The 20,183-nt window shown below is 43.7% G+C and overlaps 1 protein-coding gene across 3 annotated transcripts in view; it reads left to right on the forward strand.

The window, feature by feature from the left end:
• Positions 1-20,183, forward strand: part of LOC122939424 (cytochrome P450 2C29-like) — a 298,684-nt gene that overhangs the window by 17,414 nt on the left and 261,087 nt on the right. Inside the window, exon 2 of one of the 3 annotated variants that reach the window (XM_044295488.1) lies at positions 9,978-10,096. The exons of 1 other annotated variant lie outside the window; for it this stretch is intronic. In XM_044295488.1, coding sequence (XP_044151423.1) covers positions 9,978-10,096 — 119 coding nt within the window. Of the gene's footprint in view, positions 1-9,758; positions 10,409-20,183 lie in introns of those variants that run through there. One more of the 3 variants, XM_044295490.1, reaches the window with a different exon arrangement.

The following is a 20,183-nucleotide window of genomic DNA, read 5'->3' on the forward strand; positions in this document are numbered from 1 at the left end:
CTGTAGCACCCCCTTGCCTGATGGATATGAGTTCCACCGCTGTCCAGATTGTCTACCCAGACCTGCGAATCCAGAACCTACTATGGTGGAGATGTTCTCCTGGATGAAAGAATTCATGGACACCTCCGTCGCGCAGATAAAAGGCGCGGTTTCTAATAAGAGACCTAGAGAGGCCTCTCCGGGGCCAGTCCCCATGTTAGAAGAAGTCGTCTCCTTAGAAGATAATTCTTCCTCTGATGATGAGGACGCACCATTTCTCTTCCCGGCCAAAAAAACTCAGAGGTTACTGCGCTCCATCAGGTCAAGGGACCAGGATGTTGAGTATTGGGAAGCTCCACAATCCACATCTTGGGGGCCAAGGGCCTTCAAAGTTGATGATTCTTTGAAAAAAATGGAAACACCCGGAGAAAGGTCCGGTCCTGACCAAAAGATTTAAATTAATGTTTCCCCTGCAGGAGGAAGACTCGCAGGGTTGGTTTCCACCTCCTAAAGTGGAATTGGCAATATCTAAGCTTTCTAGGAGAACTCTAGTTCCCTCTAATGATGGAAGTAATTTACCCCCTAGACAGACGAGCTGAATGTTCACTTAGACACAACTACACTGCTGCTGCTGCCTCTGCCTCTGTGGTTATCCCCAGCAGTGAAGTTTCAAATTTCATCCGCGCCCGCACACTTAGAATTCAGTAGTGTTGAGTGCGAATATTCGAATATTTTTCTCGAATATCGCGATTTCGAGATTTCGCGAATATTTAGAATATAGTGCTATATTATTGCGAAATCGAATATTCGTTTTTTCATTTTTTTTTTTTATGCTCCATTCAGGGCCCGTTGCCGTGCTCATGGAGCGTCCCCATCACCATGGGGACGCTCCATATACTAGAATGTACTGTCGGATTAGAGAATTACGTTGAAATCACCATGCGATTTTTTCGTGTTATATTAATCGCATCGCAATTTCAGCTTCGCACTGCTATGATCCATACATGTGTATTTTACGAAATTTCGTAGTATTGCTCTAACTTCGTCTTTTAGAATATTACGAATATTCTAAAAGACGAAGTTAGAGCAATATTACGAAATTTCGTAAAATACACATATATATTGTAATTTAGCTAATATAGTGCTAATATAATTTTTTTTTCTCAAATTTTTTTTCCCTCTTCTGAACTTAAGTTTTGTAAAATATGTACACTGTTAAAAAAAATTAATATAGCAGTATATTAGCTAAATTACAATATATATGTGTATTTTACGAAATTTCGTAATATTGCTCTAACTTCGTCTTTTAGAATATTCGTAATATTCTAAAAGACGAAGTTAGAGCAATAGTACGAAATTTCGTAAAATACACATATATGGAATATAGCAGTGCGAAGCTGAAATTGCGATGCGATTAATATAACACGAAATAATCGCATGGTGATTTCTACTTATTACTGCTATAGTCCATCAGTTGAAATCGCCATGCGATGAATATAACTCGAAGAATAGTACTGCTATATTCCATATTCGCCGAATATGGACTATAGCAGTACTAAGTAGAAATCACCATGCGATTATTTCGTGTTATATTAATCGCATCGCAATTTCAGCTTCGCACTGCTATATTCCATATATGTGTATTTTACGAAAGTTCGTACTATTGCTCTAACTTCGTCTTTTAGAATATTACGAATATTCTATAAGACGAAGTTAGAGCAATATTACGAAATTTCGTAAAATACACATATATATTGTAATTTAGCTAATATACTGCTATATTAACTTTTTTTAACAGTGTACATATTTTACAAAGCTTAAGTTCAGAAGAGGGAAAAAAAATGAAAGGGAAAAAAAAATGATTATAGCACTATATTAGCTAAATTACAATATATATGTGTATTTTACGAAATTTCGTAATATTGCTCTAACTTCGTCTTTTAGAATATTCGTAATATTCTAAAAGACGAAGTTAGAGCAATAGTATGAAATTTCGTAAAATACCATTGCCTTATACTAATATACTAGAAAAATCGCAACACGCGATTAAAATAATCGCATATTATTCGCGAAAATTGAAATAATTACGAATATTCGATTTCGACGAATATAACACAAATATTCACTCGAATATTCACGATATATCGCAAAATCGAATATGGTACCTCTCGCTCATCACTAGAATTCAGTCTGAGCTGGATTCTGGGGTTGCCAGAGATGATATACTGGACCAGTTCAAGACCCTTTTGTTAGGGATAGATTTTTTTGGCTGATGCATCCCAGCAGCAGCTAAAGTTAGCTGCTAAATCTATGGCACTTTCTTCGGCCAGTAGACACCCCCTGTGGCTGAAGCCATGGGCAGCAGACAACACGTTGAAATTCAACCTCTGCTGCCTTCCCTATGAGCCGGGTAGACTATTCGGTTCTGAGCTGGATCGCTTAATGGAGGACCTTACTGATAAAAAAGGGAAGTCCCTTCCTCAACAGTCTTTTCGGGGTCGAGGAAGAGGTAGACCAGCAAGGTTCCAGAGGGGAGACAGGACCCAGAGGCGTCCTGAAGGAAATAAAAGAGGTAGAGACCGCGGTCGTGGAAACCGCAGGGCTGAGCCATGACTCTCAGCAGCCCGACAGCCCCCTGTCCCCATCCGCTGTTCCAGCCCCAGACCCTCAGTTCATTCCTCCAGTTGGAGGTTGTTTAAGTTTATTTCGAGTTTTTGGGAATCAAAAAATTCCAGACCCATTGGTGTTAGAAGTCATAACATCAGGATACAAGATCGACTTTATTTCCCTACCTCAGGAGAGGTTTATCCTGACAAGGGTTTTGACTCCCACCAGGCAGTTAATCCTGGAGGAATCAGTACGGCAGTACGTAAAAAAGGGAGCATTGGAGGAACTTCCTCTGCGCGAGCAAGGTCGGGGAGTCTATTCTCCCATATTTCTGGTCCCAAAGCCATCCAGGGGATTGGCATATGATCATCGACCTACGCTATTTAAACAGTTTTATCAGAAATAAGCGTTTCTGGATGGAAACCATTCGTTCAGTTCTAAACATCCTGAACCCAGGAGATATGATGGTGACGATAGATCTGAAGGATGCTTACCTTCATGTTCCCATCTATCCAGCGCACAAAAAATACCTCAGAGTTGCGGAGACCATAGGTGGTGTAGTGAAGCACTACCAATTTGCTGTGTTGCCCTTCAGCATCTCCTCTGCCCCGCACACCTTTACAAAGGTGGCGGCTCCTGTTGTTGCGCATTTAAGGCTTCTAGGGTAAGAAGTCGTCCCCTATTTAGACGACTGGCTGCTAAAAGCCGCCTCCGCAGTTGTCTTGCAGACTCACCTCCAGCAAGCTCTCCACACTCTGCAGACTCTATGTTGGCTTATAAACTGGAACAAGTCACAGTTGATCCCATCCACCACGAGAACATTCCTAGGGTTTGTGATCGACTGACAGCAGATGTCCCTGTCGCCACAGAGGAAAGACAGAGTAATAAAAGCAGCAGAGTTTCTACTTCCACCCAGACGGGTGTCTATCAGGGTTCTCATGAGGATGTTAAGCAATATGTCAGCGTCTGCAGAGGCAGTTCCATGGGCCCTATGGCATCTACTCCCACTTCAGGAAGAAGTGTTAACCGTATAGAGTCGCAAGCCAAAGGACTTGGATCGGATGCACTCCCTGTCTGTAAAAGCCCGTTCTTCACTCAGGTGGTGGAGGAACCTAACAGATGGGAGGTCCTTGATCCAACCATGTTGGATTACGTTGACCACAGACTCCTCCCTTCTAGGTTGGGGAGCCCATCTGGAGGACTATCCAGTACAAGGTACCTGGAGTCCTCAGGAGAGACTTCTCTCTTCCAATTTGAGAGCGATCAGACTAGCCCTAAATCATTTTGCTCCTCTCATTCGCAGTCAGGTGGTGAGAGTCCAGACAGACAACACAACAGTAGTGGCTTATCTAAACAGACAGGGAGGAACGAGATCCCAGACTCTCCTGAGGGAGGTGGGACTAATTCTCGCTTGGGCAGAGACCAACCTATCCCACCTAATGGCGGTTCATATCAGAGGAGACCTCAATGTAGTGGCAGATCGCCTAAGTCGGGGCCTTCCCGTTCCAGGGGAATGGTCATTGAACGAGAACATCTTTTCCAGGATTGTCCAGCGTTGGGGTACTCCAGAGACCAATCTGATGGCAACTTGTTTGAACGCCAAGGTGAACAGGTTCTGCTCCCTCTACAAAGAGGACAACCCTGTAGCGATAGACGCTCTGTCCATAACTTGGAGGTTCAGGCTGGCTTATGTGTTCCCTCCAATTTCCATGATACCAAGGGTATTGATGAAGATCAAGCAAGACCAGACCTCAGTGATAGCCATAATACCATTCTGACCAAAGAGGTCTTGGTTCACCCAGCTCATGCAGATGAGCCATATGAGGGCACATATTGGAGCCAGATGAGGGCACATATTGGAGACTTCCCCTAATACAGGACCTAGTGTATCAGGACACAGGTCCCTGTCTAGATCTGAGGAGGCTCAGTCTGACAGCCTGGAGATTGACAGGTCTCTTCTAGATGCTAGAGGGTTATCTGCGGAGGTCTTGAGAACAATCTCGCACTCCCGGGCGGAGTCCACAAACAAGAAATACTCCAGGCTATACAAAATTTTCTATGGTGTACTGAGAGAAAGGTAGTTCCCTCAGATCCTCCTCTCTCTGCAATCCTACAGTTTCTTCAAGATGGTTTAGACAAGGGTCTAAGCCCATCTACGCTCAGAGCTCACGTCTTTGCTTTGTCGGCATGTATAGGCCGATTTCTCAAGACCCCCTAATCAGGAGGTTCCTTAAAGGAGCTCAGAGACTTAAGCCTAGCATCCTGAGACCGATTCCCGAGTGGGATCTAGCAATAGTGCTAAAGGGGTTGTGTGTTCCCCCCTTTGAGCCATTAGACGAGGTAGACTTGAGATTCCTATCTCTCAAAGTCACCTTTCTATTCGCCATTACCTTGGCTAAAAGAATTGGGGAACTTCAAGCTCTAGGAGCGGCAGAGCCATACCTAACCTTCATCTAGGACAGGGTCCTGTTGAGGTTCCTGCCAACCTTTCTGCCGAAGGTGCCTTCATTTGCAAATCTTAACCAGACAGTAACATTACCGAGGTTTTCCCCTGCTCCAGACATCTCCAGAGGAGTAAAAGTTACTTACCCTGGACATTCTAAGAGTTCTAAAGATATATTTACATAGAACACTGTACTTAGGGAAAAACAGAGGGCTTAAAGCCTCCAAGCCTACCTTGAGTAGGTGGATCAAGGACACTATCCATTTGACCTTTCTATCACAAAATCTGTCACCGCCATCATTTGTATCTGCCCATTCGACCAGGGCAGTATCCACATCGTATGCTGAAAGGAAGTTAATTCCTTTAGACTAGATTTGCGCTGCCGCCTCTTGGAGTTCCCAAAACACCTTTATCTCTCACTACCGTATAGATTCAAGGCGAGCTGAAGGAGCTGCCTTTGGACACTCCCTTCTAAGTGCTGCACTCCCTTAGACTGAGAGAAATTATTTGTTGGTATATATGTTCACACATAATATTTTGCCCTCCCAGATTTGTGTAAAGTCCTTGCTACTTCCCCACTTGTGCTGCTGGTTAGGACGAAAGGGAAGCGTCAATTTTGACGTAAATTTGTTTTCCCTTAGTCCTAACAGCAGCACACACATTTCCCACCCTTTTTTGGTTGTGTGAATTACTTGTTAAAAAAGCAACCCATCCAGGCAGGGGGCGGGTTATATAGGGGGGGGGGGGGCATCAATTAATTAATTAATGATACTTGGCAGAGATTTTAGTTCAATAAAAATTCTGCCTGTCCTGACCAGCTTCACAGGGGCAAATCCCCACTTGTGCTGCTGTTAGGACTAAGGGAAAAAAAATTACGTCAAAATTGACGCTTCCTTCTAAACTTCTAAGCCTTGCAACATCCGGAATAAATAAAATGTAATTCCCCAAATTATCCAAACATGAAGTACACATATGGGGAATGTAAAGTAAAAACTATTTTTGTAGGTATTACTATGTATTATAGAAGTAGAGAAATTGAAACTTGGAAATTTGCTAAATTTTCAAAATTTTTCTAAAAATTTACTCCATTTTACCAGTGTCATGAATTACGATATGTGACGAAAAAACAATCTCAGAATGGCCTGGATAAGTCAAAGTGTTTTAAAGTTATCAGCACATAAAGTGACACTGGTCAGATTTGCCTGCAGATCTGACTGCTGGGACACCCAATGATCAAGGGAACATAGTCTTAATGGGGTCCTCACTTCATTAAGTCAAATTTATCATGTAGACAAAGTTAATGCAAGCCACTTGCTAATATATTGTTATTATCCATATTGCTACCTTTGCTGGCTGCATTCATTTTTCCATCACATTATAAACTGCTTGTTTCCATGGTTACGACCACCCTGCAATCCATCAGTGGTGGTCGTGCTTGCACACTATAGTATAAAGCACTAGTCTATGTGCACTTCCATGGTCCCAGCCACCAGAGAGGCCAGCACTTTTTCCCATAATATGCAAGCATGACCGCCACTGCTGGACTGCAGGGTGGTCTGTAACCATGGAAACAAAACGAGCAGTGTATAATGTGATGGAAAAATTAATCCAGCCAGCAAAGGAGGCCACATGGATAATAACAGTAAGTTGCTCGAATTAACCTTCTCTACATGATAAATGCCACTTACTGAAGTGAGACAACCCCTTTAAGACCCTTGTGTACATAGATTGGCGGTAATGTAATTGAATGTCTCAGGACCCCTTTTTTCCTGACTAGTGGGTGTTCCAGCAGTCAGACCCCAGCAATCTGATATTTATCACCGATCCTGTAGATAGGCATAGGTCATTATGGTAGGACAACCCTTTTAAATAAACTGTAGATTATGTGCAATCAGAGGAGGTTAAGATTTTATAAATTTCATGCCAGACATTTATGGCTAAAGGGGTTAAAGGGTTTGTCTCACTTCAGTAATTGGCATTTATCATGTAGAGAAAGTTATTACAAGACACTTAATAATTTATTGTTATTGTCCATATTGCCTCCTTTCCATCACTTTATACACAGCATGTATCCGTGGTTACGACCACCATGCAATCCAGCGGTGGCCGTGCTTACAGACTATAGCGAAAGGCTGGAAGTGCGCATAGGCCAACAACTTTACCTATAGTGTGCAAGCACGGCCACCGCTGCTGGATTGCAGAGTGGTCAAAACCATGGACACGAGATGTGTGTAATGTGATGGAAAACAGCCAATATAGAGAATCAGAATACATTAGTAAGTGCCTTGTATTAACTTTCTCTACATAATAAATACAATTTGTTGAAGTGAGGCCGCCCCTTGTGCTACACTTAATAGGGTTAGGCAAAAAAAATCTTGGTGCATGCATTGCATGTTTCCTATGTGTGATAGGAACTGCACGTGTCTTGTTTCTGACTGAGCTGAACCCAGACATACCCATAATTTCACCCAGGCAGCCCCCCTAAAGTTAGCATCAGAGCATTTCATGCTCCGATGCTCTCCCTTGCGCTGTGCTGAATCACGCAGGGTAAGGGCTCTTTTATTTACAATAACACACTGCCGGGCGGACGCTTCCACCCAGCTGTGTGTTCAGTGAAGTCACCGGCTCTGATGGGCTGGCTTTAGAGCTGCCCTAGCCATTTTGCAGGCTAGGGCAGCACTACAGCCCGCTCATCAGTGCCGGTGCCGTCACAGGGCTCACTGCTGGGCGGAATCCTCAGCCTGGCAGCCCTACGGAGAGCCCGGTTCATCACCGGAACTCCAGAAAATGCCTTTGCCCTGTGCAGTTTATGCTCCGATGCTCAAGTCAGAGCAGGATATCCATATATGTGTAAGGCTACTTTCACACTCCAGAGGGGGAACAGCCTGCCAGATCCGTGCTTATGCTAGCCCACCGTGCCGCCGGAGGTTCCCTCCGGCCCAATTCACTATAATGGGAGCGGGCCGGAGGTCCGGCTGCAGCACGACGAACATGCCGAGAGGAGGCCGGACAAAAACTACAGCAGACTTTCGGTGGCACTGTGAGCACGGATGCGGCAGGCTGTTTCCACGCCGGAACATCCTGCCGGACCCTGCTACTGCAAGTGGGAAAGTAGCCTAAATTCTGCCAGAAGTATGTTTTTTGCGTTTTGCAGTGAGTGTCTACCATCATACTTCATCCTTAATAATTCTGTTATCACTGTAAGGGCTCAGAAACATGATTGCGGATCTGCAAAACATGGATACCGGTTGTGGGCATTCTGTATAATGCAAAATAGAACAGCCGGCCTCTAATAGAACAGCACTCTCCTTGTCTGTAATGCCGACAATAATAGAACATGCTCTATAATTTAGCGCAACGGCCATGCGGACATGCAGACACGGAATGCACACAGAGTAATTTCCATTTTTGCGGCCCCATTGAAGTCAATGGTTTTACATACAGGCCACAAAAAAAAAATCATTAATTAACTTTTATTATATGTATTCTCCTATCTATCATTTATAATTTATTTTTTATAGATGCTATATTATTTGTAAAATCAATCATTACCTATAACTCACAATAAACAACCTATAACAGATGATCACACAAAGGCTGTATGCCAAAATCCAGGTATGTGCAAGCCAACAACCTCTCCATGAGCCAGTAACAGTCAGCATGCCTTACAATGGCAGCTTTGTGTGCAATGAGACATTCAAGACCAGCTCTCATCTGACTGAGAGCCAATACGCCTCAAAGATGCTTGATTTTTTTATTTATTTTTTGGATGGCTTGATGTCCCTCCGCACCTAGATCATTATCAATTTAAATTATTTTTTTTGGATGCCAGCTAACTCTTCTCTCACTGCGTAGGAGGGCTGCCTAAAAAAATTCAGTTTTCTAATTGTTCTAACATTTATATTCAATAATCTTTCTATACTGTTTTGTCATGTAAACTCATTTGCATAAACATGGGCATATGGGAAAAACATGCAAATAGTGTTTCAGCTGAAAAACAAGGCAGATTCTGCTAATTTGCATGTTTTTCCCATATGCCCAAGTTTATGTAAATTAGTTTACATGACAAAACAGTATAGAAAGGTTAGTAAATATAAATGTTACGACAATTAGAAAACAGAAATTTTTTAGCCAGCCCTCCTAAGCAGTGAGAGAAGAGTAAGGGTACTTTCACACTTGCATCGTGAGGATCCGGCAGGCAGTTCCGTTGCCGGAACTGCCGTCCAGATCTGGACACACCTATGCAAACGGATATCATTTGTAGACGGATCTGGATCCGTCTGACAAATGCATTGAAATTCCGGATCCGTCTCTCCGGTGTTATCTGGAAAAATGGATCCGGTATTTATTTTTTTCTCATTCTTAAATGTCTGCGCATGCGCAGATTGGGAAGCCGGATCGGGTTTTCCAAAACACTACCGGATCTGTCATTAATACATTTCAATGAAAATGAATGCTGAATCCGGCATTCCGGCAAGTGTTTTGGAATTTTGGCTGGAGAAAATGCTGCAGCATGCTGCGGTATTTTCTCTGGTCGAATACTGTAAGAGTGACTGAACTGAAGACATCCTGATGCATACTGAACGGAATGCTTTCCATTCAGAATGCATTAGGATAAAACTGAAGCATTTTTTTTCCGGTATTGAGCCCCTGTGACGGAACTAAATACCGGAAAAGAATAACGCTAGTGTGAAAGTACCCTTAGCTGGCATCCAAAAAAATAATACATTTTTTTGTCACCATAATGATAATGATCTAGGTGCACAGGTCCCCCAAGCCATCCAACAAAACTCGAGCAACTTTGAGGCTTGCTAGCTCTCAAGTCTGTGTGGATAGAGAGCTGGTCTTTAATGTCTTATAGTGCACAAGGCTGCTATTGTAAGGTATGAATATTCAGTTAAAAATTAGCGAAATTTGAATATTGTCTATGTTGCTCATCACTATGCAGGAGCCCTAAGGTGGGCCCCCAGAATCGGTTACTCTGGTGGGCCCTAGGTACTCCAGTCCGACACTGCCTGATGCCATGGATTCACCTCTCTTGTTTGGATTTCTCAGCCTGCGATATAGGTATAGTACTTGTGATATTTGTTGATTGCTGATTTGCTTTTTTTTAAATCAGTTTGCACATGTTAATTGGAGTCACATTGGATAAAAAGAGGCGATTCTGCATTTGTTGAGCACACTAGAAGTAAGAGCTGACACCTAGAAACACGTACAGAAAACACATTTTATTTTTATGCACAAAAAAAGATCCTCGTCTTATTAACAGATTGGCCATCAACTGAGGCTTCATATTATTGTAGAGCGGCAGGAACACATTTTCTTTTGCATATTTGGATCTGGATTGTGGCCCAAGGACCTGGACACAGACAGAACAGGGTGAGTTCTTCATCTTATTGGTATACAACATTGGAAATTGTAAACTAATGGTTAGGCTGCCAGTACACATTCAGATTTTGAATAGATTTTTATTATTTATATTTTTTTTATGCAGCTTTTGAAACTACCATATTTCTTAGACTATAAGACTTTTTAACACTTTTTCACCCCCATAAAGTGGGGGAAAGATGGCAATGCATCTTATAGTCCGAATGCTGATGACCGCTTCCTTTATGAAAGCAGCCATTAGTATACAGGAGGTGCGCGGAGCAGTAAGGGAAGCTCTGCATTGACTGTACTCTCCCTGGTCTTCTTCTGGGCCATGCTTTGAGATTGACACGCAGGGAAGGTAGGTGACACACTGTTGTAGGTCTGGTTTGCGTTAGTCATTTAATGGTTCTAGATTTGATGTAGATGGATACTGATCTGTTACCTTTACAGGTCCTCCATTATATCCACATTGGAACGAGGCGATAGGACGATATATGAGCCGCAACTTTCGGTTCCCCCAATACAGTAGCGCATCTTGCGCAATCATGAGGAGGTGCATATATTCACCAGGGTACTCGGCGGGTCAAGGGGCGGATGTCAGATGACGCGCCTTACCATGATTCGCGGGAGTACCAGTACACACCTCCTCCATAGGCGGGGCTTGTCTGATCGTGCGTCCGCATACGGCTGTCATAGCGCCAGGGCCTTGACACGCAAAAGTGTGGGGGGCACTTTTTCCTCTACAGGCTTACCTCTTTGAGAGACTTTCGCTCCTGATGACACGGGGCAGACCATGTCACGTTGAAACGCGTTGAGCTGGTGATCTCCATTTAGGACACGGCTCTATAGGCAGGGGGCATACTTAGTGCCAGGCAGCGCACCAGCTGACCTGGTAAAGTGAATGATACTTAGACCCAGTGCTGTCTTGCATGAATGGGTAGGCAGATGAAGGCAGCTATAGAATTGCTCAATACTGTGTGGATGCTTTATGCTGGAATGCCCTGACAGGTTGTGTGATGTATTTCACATACTAATAGTCTATGAGATTGGAAGATAACATTGATTCCACTCGTAACAGGGCTTCCAGCCTCGGATTTACTATCAGCTTCTCTGCTGTTTAATGCTAGGTAGGACTGCAAATGAACGCACCTTCACGGGATTCAAATATAAGAACCGTGTCCTGATTCCTTCTCCAGCAACTATTAGCACAAATGTGCCAGAAGGATTAGGATTTAGTCCAGACTGCATGTTATGTAGTGGGTCTATTATTTTCCTGAACTACATTGGGGCTCTATCACACTTGCGTTCTTGTCTTCCGGCATAGAGTTCCGTCGTCGGGGCTCTATGCCGGAAGAATCCTGATCAGGATTATCCTAATGCATTCTGAATGGAGAGAAATACGTTCAGGATGCATCAGGATGTCTTCAGTTCAGGACCGGAACGTTTTTTGGCCGGAGAAAATACCGTAGCATGCTGCGCCTTTTGCTCCGGCCAAAAATCCTGAACACTTGCCGCAAGGCCGGATCCGGAATTAATGCCCATTGAAAGGCATTGATCCGGATCCGGCCTTAAGCTAAACGTCGTATCAGCGCATTGCTGGATCCGACGTTTAGCTTTTTCTGAATGGTTACCATGGCTGCCGGGACGCTAAAGTCCTGTTTGCCATGGTAAAGTGTAGCGGGGAGCAATCATCACACACTTCTTCACAGACACCAGGATTTAGGGGTCAAACTGTGCTTTATTGTGGCACACGGCATAAAGAAAAACACACAAAGCCAAAATGAAATACCTTGCCCGTCTGGGCCCCATCTAAACACATAGGTTTCCCTGACTCACCTAAAGCGTACCACAGTTCACACCCGTGATGAGATGCGTCTTTCCCAGCCCAACCTCCAGCAGCCTCCAGGCTGCTCCCACACCAGTGTCTCTTGGGGGGTAGTGGTCTCTCTGCTCTTCCGGCTCAGACTACACAGAGCCCCTCCAGCCTTCTGTGTGCAAGTCCCGGAAAAGAGCTAATCCCCCACAATTGGTGGAGGATGCGGGCAACGTCCGTGCTGAAAGGACAACATGGAAAGTAAGAAACAAAGTGGTTGCTAGGAGCAACGACATTGCCGCAAAGGGCAGCGTCCTTGCTGTTCTGGACATTTATTTTTATTTTTTTGCTGGGTTGCAAAGGAAGTTGCTGTGTAGATCTTAAAGGGCCAGAAGCCCAGTACAAGAGACTGATCAGTGGAAATGGCTGCAAAATGGTATAGCCCGTGGGAGAAATACTGCGAGTTAGTGATCGGGGGAATCCTGCGGGGGGGTCATTCTAGATTCCCGCCAGCAAGCGTCTCGGGTCCTGCCTGAAATTCTGGACTTTGTAACAAGGGCAACCGTCAGGAAAAAAAAAAGAGGTGGAGAGTGGTGCAGTTCTCAGGAGATCCTATGTTTCCTGCACATGTGTCACAAAGTCCTAAAGGGGTGGATAGTGCGGTCCACACCCCTATTCCACCACAGGTGAGACACCAGCTGGATGTAGTCAGGCTGGCATAAAGCACCTCCCAGAGTGTCAGAAAGGGGGAAGAGTGTTACCCGTAGACAGAGGCCTGGAGGCTCTGTCTGTGTGGTCTTAGCCGGGCTAGGCTGAGGGACCACGAGGCTAAGGGACAGCCTGGAATTTGGGGGATGCAGTGACGCCTGCGGCACAAGGTCAGAGTCAGGAGGACTGCTGGACCACAATCCCCCAAAGAGACTTGCATTTGCTACAGCCTGGAGGCTGCTTGACTATTGGGCTGAGAAAGCCGCATGTTGTGACCGTGTGTGAACGGTCCTTTAGGTGAGTCAGGTTATTATATGTTTAGTTAGAGCCCAGCCGGGCAGGTGTTTATGCAGATTGCAGCCAGAGACAGGACAGGGTCAGTGGAGTAGCATCTGTGTGTCTGTCACTGGGCTGCTGACATGCCGGGAGGCTATGATTGCTAGCACACTCATAGTTATAGGCACAGGCCAATCTATATAGTCACTCACAGGCTTTCCCTTTCTTCTTCCACTATCCCTTGTTGCATCTGCTCTAAAATAAATATCCGGAGGATGTGACATCATTGATGCTGCAGTTGTCCCTACTGACAAATGTGGTGGCCTCCAGAAAGGCCTAACACGTGTCTCTGATAAGCTGCCACTGCCTGACCAAAAAACAACACATGCTCCCTGCTCAGGTGGTCTTGTGCCGGACAAAATCATTCACACGTTGCGCTGCTACAGCAGAATTCCAGGGAGTTGGAACATCACGGATCAAGTGGTGCAATGGCAGACCGTTCCAGGAGGGAGTTCCTTGCCACCTAAGAATGGCTGAAATGTGAGGAATGTCTCCTGGACATGGCCAGGATCTCCTTCAAGCCATTGTTCTTTTTCAAAACCTGCTGCACCATGAAATGTATCACCGGCACTATGCAGGGAGCATGTGTTATTTTGCTCAAATGCAGCGCAGCCACCATGTGCGGTATCCTGAAAGCTCACTGTATAAGGGGTTAATGTGACTGCTCTTTATGTACTGTATGGGTTGTGTGTAGAGAACAGTAGAAGATTAATGATCAGGCCCTAGTTACAGTAATCAGGTGCCGCAGGTTCCACCACAGACCAACCACCACATGTGGGTCACAGACTAAAAGAATTGGGTCCTTGGGCATGCTAACGAGCATGGCAATCTGCATGCTTCATTGCTTATGTGGTGGAAAGCTTATCGCTAGCATTATGCAAAGTGGTAACTGCTGGATAGCATGCTCATAGACCTTCACTATAAACGTAAAATGGGAAAATGCTTTTCTTATTTGGAAAGTGATCAAATTTTGCATTACCAGGAGATGGTGTGTACTCAGCTTTCTGCAGTCTTCACCAAGCATACACCTTCTGCCCACGTGTCTAACTAGGAGGCTAAACTCTGCCTCCGCTGAGTCACTGATCCATTGCCTCTGCCAGCGCTCAAGATCAGAGGCGGTGGATAGCACATACTGTTTCGCGTCAATCCAATGGGGGCAGTAACTTACCCACCAAAGTAGAAGAAATACCAAGAAGAAATACTAAAGTAAGTGCATGAATGAACGCATAGCCAGAAGTGGACAATGCCGCAAACACATGAAAAAATGTCACACATCTGAAAACCCATATGAGAGAGAAAAATGGCAAAAAAAAGCAATAGCCACTAGTCATGTCACTAGGTCACATGATTGACCAATTAGCTATTATATACCAAATAATTTATAAAAAAAAAAAAAAATGGGACAAAAGATCAAAAACGTGCCCCCCCAGTGCATGTGAAACATGAAATAGCAATTGCATATACAGTGGCCGGGTTTGGGTGGGCCCAACGCTACTCTGGGTCCCCTAGACACTGTTGAGGTCGTGAAAAGTGGAGACAATGAGGAGGATAACAGTAGGAGATTGTTACAAAGGGAGATCTTTTGGATTGTGAAACTGCAGTCTTTAATACATAAAGGGTTACATGAAATTTGTAGCTTTTGTGCATTTATACTTTCACGTTTTAGAGTTATTTATGGCTATGTATTTTGTATAAAGGATATGGATTATATATATGTAGCAGCTGGTGGCCTAGGATCTATGGCTCAGTAGACCAACTGGCCCCTTGGTTATAGGGATGCTGACACAGGGTCTGTGGCTCAGCATCTTCATCTACTCACTCATGTAGTCTGGCAGAGTCTCTTCTTCTAAGCATTGATCCTTACTGAAGACAACTAAGGGCTTTGACTGCTCTCCTTATATACAGTTTCTAGCTAAACTAGAACCTTCTGTGGGAGGGGTGGAATGGAGAAACACAACCCAAGCAGATACAAAGTTACAATTTTCTTCTGTCATAGAATTGCATTAGAGCTACAATAATAGTCAATGTGAATAACGAAGCAGTTTTTCCAGACCAAAACAAGTCTTCAGACATAATAACATAGCTTAACCAGACATTCAAAAGGTCAGTCTGTCTGGTTTTGATGGTATACAGGTCTTAATTTTTCCTTCCAAAACATACTAATCTTTAAACCTTATGGTAACTGTCGAAAAATTATTAGCTTCTCATTATTAGCTAGAAAGTCCTAAAAGTCTCAGTATTCATTAACTCTTTCTACAGTGCACTGCATGCAATACAGTGAAAAAAAACAGGATTAGAGTTGAGCGGACACCTGGATGTTCGGGTTCGACGGGTTCGGGCGAACTTCGAAAAAAAAATGTTCTGAACTTGACCCCGAACCTGAACCCTATTGAAGTCAATGGGGACCCAAACTTTTGATCACTAAAATGGCTGTAAAAATGTCATGGAAAGGGCTAGAGGGCTGCAAATGTCAGCAAAATGTGGTTAAGAGCATGGCAAATGTGGATAGGGAAATGACTCAAAATAACATAAAATACGTAAAAATAAAAAATAATAATCTTGATCTAGGAGGACCAGCTCCATATGGAGAAGGAGGCTGAGGAGGCGGTGGATGTGGCGGTGTAGGTGGACGCGGCGGTGCAGGAAGTAGCCTATACTGCCGTTTAGTTTTAAATTTATTTTTATTTTTTGAAATTAGGGCACACTCCAAAACATTGGGAAATATAACCCTCCAGTCGTGCTAAACACACGTTCAGACAATACACCGGCTGCAGGGCAGGCCAGCACCTCCGAGGGGTAAAGGGCAAGCTCAGGCCATGTGCCCAATTTGGAGACCCAGAAGTTGCAGGGGCTGACCCCTGTCAGTTAGTTTGTGTAGGCGTGTGCATACTTACTGCCCCACCCACCATGTCGCACGTCCCCGTGATGTTCATGATCCAATACCACGGTGATTACGGGTGGCGGGGAATCAGGGATCCAGGCCGGAGAGGGAGCGTGATAAAAAGACCAAATTTAAGGGAGATAAATTTACTTAAAAAAATTGGGATCAAGAAAAAATGTGGGAAAAGTTATTGAGGTGCAAATGTTGGCCAAAAGAGTATAGCGGAAATGTGGGACAAAGTATTGAAGCTTAAAACTGGTACAACTTGCTTAAGTTTAACCATCTCAGCCCCCCTAGCTTAAACACCCTTAATGACCAGACCACTTTTTGCAATTCTTCACTACACTACTTTCACCGTTTATTGCTCGGTCATGCAACTTACCACCCAAATGAATTTTACCTCCTTTTCTTCTCACTAATAGAGCTTTCATTTGGTGGTATTTCATTGCTGCTGACATTTTTACTTTTTTTGTTATTAATCGAAATTTACCAAAATATTTGCAAAGAAATACATTTTTCACTTTCAGTTGTAAAAAAAAAAATACATTTCTATATAAAATTTTCTCTAAATTTATTGTTCTACATGTCTTTGATAAAAAAAATGGTTTGGGTAAAAAAAAAATGGTTTGGGTAAAAGTTAGTGTTTACAAACTATGGTACAAAAATGTGAATTTCCGCTTTTTGAAGCAGCTCTGACTTTTTGAGCACCTGTCATGTTTCCTGAGGTTCTACAATGCCCAGACAGTAGAAAACCCCCACAAATGACCCAATTTCGGAAAGTAGACACCCTAAGGTATTTGCTGATGGGCATAGTGAGTTCATAGATCTTTTTATTTTTTGTCACAAGTTAGCGGAAAATGATGATTTTTCAATTTATTTTTTTTCCTTACAAAGTCTCATATTTCACTAACTTGTGACAAAAAATAAAAACTTCCATGAACTTACTATGCCTATCACAAAATACCTTGGGGTGTCTTCTTTCCAAAATGGGGTCACTTGTGGGGTAGTTATACTGCCCTGGCATTTTAGGGGCCCTAATGCGTGAGAAATAGTTTGAAATCCAAATGTGTTAAAAATGCCCTGCTCTGTGAAATCCTAAAGGTGTTCTTTGGAATTTGGGCCCCTTTGCCCACCTAGGCTGCAAAAAAGTGTCAAGCATGTGGTATTGCCGTACTCGGAAGAAGTAGGGCAATGTGTTTTGGGGTGTATTTTTACATATACCCATGCTGGGTGAGAGAAATATCTCTAAAAGTCAACTTTTCCCATTTTTTTATACAAAGTTGTCATTATAGAGAGATATTTCTTTCACCCAGCATGGGTATATGTAAAAAGACACCCCAAAACACATTGCCCTACTTCTCCTGAGTACGGCGATACCACATGTATGACACTTTTTTGCAGCCTAGATGCGCAAAGGGGCCCAAATTCATTTTAGGAGGGCATTTTGAGACATTTGGATCTGTAACGGTCATGTACACACACACACACACACACACACACACACACACATGTAGTGACCACTGCGCTCCATCCTCACCCCTGGCCCTGCCTACTTGCCTCACGAGTCCTGATGACAGGGGACAACTGGACGTCAGTCCCTAACTTAGGATACATGCGAGAAGGACAGACAAGACAAATAATGGATAGTGAACGGACCGGGTCAAAACCAAGAGGACAACATAGTACAGAGGAATAAGCAAAGAAATCTCAGGAGAAGCCAGGGTCATAAATACCAGGAGAGTCGAGAAGTACCAAAGGAGTCCGCAAAGAATAGTCAGGTGGAAGCCGAGGTCAATATACCAGGAAGGATGCGCAGTACAGGAGGAGCAGGCAAAGGATCGTCAGGGAACAGGATCAGGTAAGTACACAGGTATCCAACAACCTAAATTAACAGGCAGCCTGTGGCCAGCAGGCTGCCTGTATTTATAGTGGGGAGTGAGGGTCATGTGACGTGGACAGCATCACATGACCGACAGACCGACCAGTCGAGCACCGAGTGATGAGCTCAGCGCTCAAGACAGACCTAGGAGCAGGGAGCCTCTCAGCTAGCAACGCCTCCCTGGGAACAACGTCAAACACAGATCCTTGCTCCCGAAGCTAAGCAGCAGGTCTGCGGCTGATGGGAGACCGAGTGCGCCTTTGGCACCCCGTTACAGGATCCCAGACTTCTTCTCACGCTTTAGGGCCCCTAAAATGCCAGGGCAGTATAAATACCCCACATGTGACCCCATTTTGGAAATAAGACACCCCAAGGTAATCAATGAGGGTCATGGCGAGTTCATAGAAGATTTTTTTTTTGGGCACAAGTTAGCGGAAATTGTTTTTTTTTTTTTTTTCTCACAAAGTCTCTCTTTCTGCTAACTTGGGACAAAAAGTTAAATCTTTCATGGACTTAATATGCCCCTTAGTGAATACCTTGAGGTGTCTTCTTTCCGAAATGGGGTCACATGTGGGGTATTTATCTGCCCTGGCATTTTAGGGGCCCTAAAGTGTGAGAAGTCTGGAATATAAATGTCTAAAAAATGTTATGCATTTGGATTCCGTGAGAGGTATGGTGAGTTCATATGAGATTTTATTTTTTGACACAAGTTAGTGAAATATGAGACTTAGTAAGAAAACTTAGTAAGTAAACAATTTCCGCTAACTTGTGCCAAAAAAATGTCTAAATGGAGCCTTACAGGGGGGTGATTAATGACAGGGGGGTGATCAGGGAGTGTATATGGGGTGATCACCACCCTGTCATTGATCACCCCCCTGTAAGGCTCCATTCAGACGTCTGTATGTGTTTTGCGGATCCGAACCATGGATCCGTAAAACACATACGGACGTCTGAATGGAGCCTTACAAGGGGGTGATCAATGACAGGGGGGTGATCAATGACAGGGGTTGATCAGGGAGTGTATATGGGGTGATCCCCCCCTGTCATTGATCACCCCCCTGCAAGGCTCCATTCAGACGTCCGTATGTGTTTTGCGGATCAGATCCATGGATCCGTAAAACAAATACGGACGTCTGAATGGAGCCTTACAGGGGGGTGATCATCCCATATAGACTCCCTGATCACCCCCCTGTAAGGCTCCATTCAGACGTCCGTATATGTATTGAGGATCCGATCCGTGGATCCGCAAAACACATACGGACGTCTGAATGGAGCCTTACAGGGGGGTGATCAATGACAGGGGGGTGATCAATGACAGAGGATGATCAGGGAGTCTAAATGGGGTGATCACCCCCCTGTCATTGATCACCCCCCTGTAAGGCTCCATTCAGACGTCCGTATGTGTTTTGCGGATCCGATCCGCGCATCAATTAAAGAAGCATTTCAGACATTTTATTCCCTGTCACCTATGCAGAGCAGGGGTTTATTCACGTCTAAAATTGTATAATGTCAACTCAAGAATGGAACAAAAAAAATTACAGAAATGTATTAACCTGTCTACTTGGTAGAACAGGGGTCTATGACAGAAAACAATTGTTTAATGTAAAATAAAAATGATTGAAATTTATTAAGCTGTCAACTAGGTAGAGGAGGGTATATTACACCCAAAAATTGGTGAATTTGACCATAAAATGTTATTTATTTATTTTTATCGGTCTAATAGGTATAGCAGTGGTACTTCACACCCAAAAATTGTTGAATTTCAACTGAAAATGTAACTGACAATTTTGTTTAATTTTTTTTAACCGGCCTACTAGGTATAGCAGTCCTACTATACACCCAAAAATCTGTTAATTTCACCAGAAAATAACAATTTATTGAATTTTTTTAACTGTCATACTAAGTAGAGCAGTGGTACATCACACCCAAAAATGTGTGAATTTCACCATAAAATGTAAATGACAAAGTAGTGAAATGATATTAAATAAAACACGTACAAAAAATAAAAATTATGGATTTATGAGGTGGAGTTCCATATGGAGTAGGAGTTTGAGGAGGCGGTGGACGTAGCGGAGTAGGTGGAAGCGGCGGTGGAGGAGGACGAGGTAGCCAACACAGGTATTTGGTTTTAATTTAATTTTGTAAAATTAAGGTACACTCCAAAAGA

This window comes from Bufo gargarizans, chromosome 5 (genome assembly GCF_014858855.1).
Source record: "Bufo gargarizans isolate SCDJY-AF-19 chromosome 5, ASM1485885v1, whole genome shotgun sequence".
Classification (NCBI taxonomy): Eukaryota; Metazoa; Chordata; class Amphibia; order Anura; family Bufonidae; genus Bufo; species Bufo gargarizans.